The 5,550-nt window shown below is 28.5% G+C and overlaps 1 protein-coding gene across 2 annotated transcripts in view; it reads right to left on the bottom strand.

Moving 5' to 3' along the window:
- Positions 1 to 527: 527 nt before the first annotated feature.
- Positions 528 to 5,550, bottom strand: part of LOC106691882 (uncharacterized) — a 15,458-nt gene continuing 10,435 nt past the window's right edge. For both annotated transcript variants that reach the window (XM_014437785.1, XM_014437784.1), the window contains exon 5: positions 528 to 915. In XM_014437785.1, coding sequence (XP_014293271.1) covers positions 810 to 915 — 106 coding nt within the window. In that variant the 3' untranslated portion in view covers positions 528 to 809. The remainder of the gene's footprint in view (positions 916 to 5,550) is intronic.

Genomic DNA, 5,550 nt, shown 5'->3' on the forward strand with positions numbered 1-5,550 from the left:
TTTAAACCTTTGTTATTTGATTTTTAAGGTTTTTTTTTTGTTTTCAAATTTATCCATAAAAACCGACGCACACAATATTTCAACAAATTTCATTGTAACACCTTGATAATACTCTTGTTAAAATGCGTTTAACGAGTAGTTTCTCTAAAGTAGAACTATCGGCTCTACAACCGCTTAGTATCAGAAAAACCTGGTCCATTTCAATGCACCACGTAACTACAACTTCAGTAAACCTTTGGTTGAGTTTTTACTTTACATTGATGAAATACTATTCTTCTAAGCTTCAGAAATATAGCTTCTTTTTGTTCTTCATACTAAGTCATAAATAATAATTATTAATTTACCTTTACAGTAAGTCACAATATTTTATAAATAAAGTCCCAAAAAAGGGCAACATGTCCTAATGTGGTTAAATACACAATAATTCAACAAATTACATTGTAACATCTCAAAAATGTATTGTTCGTTGGTGGAAAGAGAATTCTTATGAAAACAAATTTTTAGAAAGGTTTATTGAAAAGTCATGATGGGAAAAGATTTAATTTATTCAAATTGTTATTGATGGTGACATTTTACATAAACTATTTTACATATTTTTTCCTAGTCTATTAAAATACTAGATATTCTACAAATATTTACAAACAATATTCATGGATGTTGAATAAATTAAATTTCAAATTTAGGAACTAAAATTGATAGGAATACACTGGTTACAGTATGCAGAGTAAAAATAATATGATATCATAAATTATATAACCGAAGTACAAGGCACATGTTAACTTATCGGAGAACGGAATCCAGTCGTAACTTCAGGCGTTTTTGGTAACAGCGGTGGCCAAGGGGCTGCCATTCTTGTTGTATTTGTCATAGGCGTTCCCAAGAGCCTTCAGGATGGGTCCAATGTATTCCAGAGACCTGGAAGAAGAACAGAGTATCATCAACACAACGTAGTAATGATAAACAATCTTATTTAGGAATTGTGGTGATTTTGTTTTTAGCTTAAACTCAAAATTAATACCATTCTCAGAATATTATAGACAACTAGCTAATATTATATCTAGATATAAAAATGATGTTATCTCGGACAGGTATGAGGAAGATTAGTATATAAGTTCCATCTACTCCTTGTAACATTGGTTTGTCAACCTTTAACTTTTTTTTTTTTTTATCAGAATTTTGGAATGGCACTGGTTATTCTGAGATTATTGTAAAAGAAAAAATGATGTGTTGGTAGACCTAAGTCATACAGTTTTGTCAGTCTGATATCAATATGCTTTTACATTTTAACAATCTGACTGCTAAATGCGCAGTTTCTATAAGCGACTCTTTCTGGCTGACTACATAAATTTCTGAATCTAATGGTTTTTTTTTTTTTTTTTTGTGCGATTTAAACTAAAGGGTATTTTTTTGAAGTGTAAATTTTATGTGTTTTTTCAAGATTTTGTTGAATTTTCTGTATCAAATAATTATCATGTATCTTACAAATGACGATGTAAAGTTATTGAGAAATTTGTTGTATATTGTTTAATGAAAATAGCTATTCAATCAACTTGGGTTACAGTAGATGTCTCATTTTTGACAAGTATGTTGTGAGAGTATACGATGTATAGTAACAGATTCAACATTGTAGTACTCCCAAAAAAAATATTGACAGACTGAACAAAATTCTTAATTGTAAGTTTATGTAGTTCAAACTTTAATTCAAAGATAAGACCCTAATGCTAAACTTTGTATATGTCTTTACTTAACTAACATTAAAATTTAACATTCTATCGATTTCTAAGCATATTTCTATTTTTGAAACTTTTAATTGTGTAAACTGTAATTAAAAATCATAAATATAGTTATGGATTATTCTTCCTGACATGTTCACTAAGGTTGTAAAATTTCAACACTCCTTCGCCCCAATCATCGCGTCCATTGACTAATACGATCAGTCCAGGATGAATTAAATATAGACTCTGCTTCCTCCATGTTAATTGAAGCTTGGAGAAGAACCCTCGGATCAATGATTGATGTTAATATTTCGTCATTCAATTATTCAGAAGGCCTTGGTTGGGGAAATCTGCATTATGTATGGGATACAACCCCTCTTTGCTCCGACTTAGGTAAGTCATCCCTGTGTTCATAATGATCAGGAGTAGCATCCGAAACAAGACAGCATAATTTGTAACTGTATTAAATCATATACATACATTCCTTAAAAAAAAAAAAAAAAAGTGAGTCTTTTTCAAATATCTCTAAAATATTTGCATAAAGTTGAGTTGATTATTTTTCTAATTCCGTTCTTAATACCAAGATCTAAAATCCCTGTTGCAACAACCAGTTTACAAAGATTCTCTTGAGAGATAAGTGTCACGAGTATATTGTTATAAATAGTATTCACCAACTATTATTATAAACAGTCTTCAACGACTATTGTTATAAACTTTATAGTTATTCCTAAGAACACATAGACACAGGTTTATTAAGGTTGCCCTAACTGGAAGCTTTGTGACCAGAGCAAATGTTTCTACTTTATCACTACTGAAGGCAAGAAGAGACTCTTCAGTTATAGTTGTCACTCCACCGGATGCCAACATCTTCCATACAACTATATGTGCAACACATACGAACAGAGAAGTAGAGATTCCTTAAGGAATAATATTTGTAGTATGAGCATCATAATTAACATACATTATCTTTAGTTATCGTTGAACTATCGAATTAATGTAACTTTTTAACTTAAGTGATTAAATAATTCCTTCACGCTTAGAACAGAGTTTTGTTATTAAAAAAAGAATGACGAAAAGAAAAAAATAGGTTGTTTTCTAAGTCTTTCGAAGTGAAGAGACAACCTTAAAAAAAGTACTTCACTAAGATGGCAGACACTTAATTGAATATTGAAATAATTTTAAATTGAGACAAAAGAAAATATCTATACATGTTTTATTTAGTTATATGGTTTTACATTATTTTGAAATTCCGATCCTCACGATTTATTCTACTTATCAGAGCCAATTTTGTTTCAGTATTTTCAGTATTATATTACAGCTATAATGTAATTAGCAAAGTGCTTAAAATATGTTTTCAAGGACTCATTGGCAAAAGATCATCCTGCCTAGATATCCCAATCTCAGAACTGCCAGATATAACCTGTCAGAATCAACGACCAATTATTGCCTGTAAGCCAACAAGCTCTAAATTACCGAACGACAAGGACTAATTAACAGGTGATATAATAGCCCGTTATTAACAGACGAGACTCTTTCGAAAGTGGGTACCGCGCCCATCGATCATGCACGACGGCACGGACCAGCGGCAGAACGCACCTCTTTGTATAATGCGCTCTAATTGGGGCTCTAGTTGAAATGATATTAATTCGTTTAATGCCCTCCAGCCATCGAGAGATGTATTATTAACTTGTTAAATTATCCGATTGTATCATGGCTCATCACGGAATAAATTCGTGTTATATCGTAAATGTGATAAGCAAACCTAATTTGGTTTAGGCTCTTTTCCGTCATTGTGAAAACGAGAAAGACTTACTATGTCCGAGGGTAGGGAGGAAGTAGGATTTATTATAATACGTAAGAAACTGATATCCTAACAACTCAAATAATATCACATGGTCGTTAATATGTAAGTTGTGTTAATGTTAGTCCAGAGTGAAGAAAAGTTATTCAGAGTTTTTGTTTAAGCTGTTAGTTACAGAAGTTGTTCATCAAATAAGTTTTATCAAAATTGACAAACAAAAATCACAAGAAAATGAAATTTATATAAAACGAAGATCAATTAAAAATTTAAAAATTCATTCAATTTAAAATTTTTATAAAAAATTAATATATATATTATTTTATAGAAAAAACAAAACAACTAACAAACTGATAAACCATCAGAATCAAAATTTTTGAAAATAATTAAAAATCATATAACTAAATAAAACTTTTTTTTATTTAATTTAAAATTATTTCAATATTCAAGTGTCTGCCATCTTAGTGCAGTTCTTTTATTAAAATTGCTACACTTCACTTCAAAAGACTTTAAAAAAATACCCTGTTTTTTTCGTCATTATTTTTTAATAACATAAATGTTTTCTAAACACTAAGAAATTATTTAAGCTCTTGATGTTACAGTAATTCGATAATTCAACGATTAGTAAAGAGAATAAATTTTTATTATATTGCTCATACTACAAATATACTTCATCGTCCTTGCGTCATTCCTCACAATTTAAAAGTAAATATTCCAAGAGCATCTTATACCTCTTTACTCAACTAGTCTTTCGATTATCTTCATTATTATTTAATACTTAAAACTTCAATCCTACTATATTCAGAAATACTCGTTTCTAGAGTTTTTGATTGTCAGTACCACAATTAAAGTACAAAACGATATTTCAACATTCGAAACAACAGTTTTCTTAATTCTGTAAAACATCTTTCTGCACCAAAACGGTAAGTTAAAAAATGACAAATAAAATTTAGCAGTAAATTAATTTTGTCAACCGAGATTATCAGAATTCACAAATCAATTAATATAAAAAAATATACACCAGTCGTGTATCTGCTCTAAGCTCAAATGTCAGATTTTTTCCTAAACCAATAAACATTTTTTTTTTATTTCAAGAGATAGTCTATGAGCCGACAAGCTAACCAAAGTTAATACTTATGCTTTCAACCAAAGAGGTAACACACAACAATAAATTTTCTGCTACAGACTAAAACCTGAGTCATTTATTTGGAAGTAATTTATAAACTGAAATAAAACATTCCTAAAATACTTATAAGATTTTAGTTTAATTTTTTTTTTTTTTTTTTATGTTCAATTTAAATTCTTGTTTTAGACTGAATAATTTATCAATTTTAATAAAAACTATCCATTAAGTCTCAACTTATTTATTTTGTTATTGTAATTAGTTGAGACTTAATGGGTATTTTTTATTATATTTCTTTGTTTTGGATGAAGATTAAAGAGATCTATTGTGATTATGCAGAGCTATGCAAATCAAAATCATTAATTTTTCTAGGGCATGATCCATTACTCTATATTATTCCCTTTATACTCTAATTTTGTTTTTTCATTGTTCTTATGTAAATCATATTTTACTTTTTAATAACTAAAATTCATTTATTTTATTTTAATAAGCAAATAATTTATTGAATGACTGTATATTATTTATCTAAATTAGTAAACATATTCTCATATTCTTACTTATAAGGAATTTTCTATCAAAATAAAAATTAAATGAAAAATAAAGATTTTTTTGACAAATTAATGTTATACGCCAGAAACATATTCCGCTTATTTCAAAATTCAAATTTTCCTCTTATATGGATTTAGTGAATGACACAATTTCTTCCTTATTAAACTATAATAGTTTATTTCATATCATACAGCAACGTTTCGGGAGATTTCCCCCATCTTCATATAATAATTACCTTATTAGGAGAAAGGTAATTATTCTCCTACAATGTATGACTAATAGAAAGTTTTTACTCAATAATGACATTAATATTATAATATATTAGCAAATAAGACAAATAGGAGAAAATTATATATCATATATAG

The sequence above is a fragment of the Halyomorpha halys genome, unplaced genomic scaffold, assembly GCF_000696795.3.
Source record: "Halyomorpha halys isolate HHAL.00 unplaced genomic scaffold, Hhal_1.1 Scaffold4154.1, whole genome shotgun sequence".
Classification (NCBI taxonomy): Eukaryota; Metazoa; Arthropoda; class Insecta; order Hemiptera; family Pentatomidae; genus Halyomorpha; species Halyomorpha halys.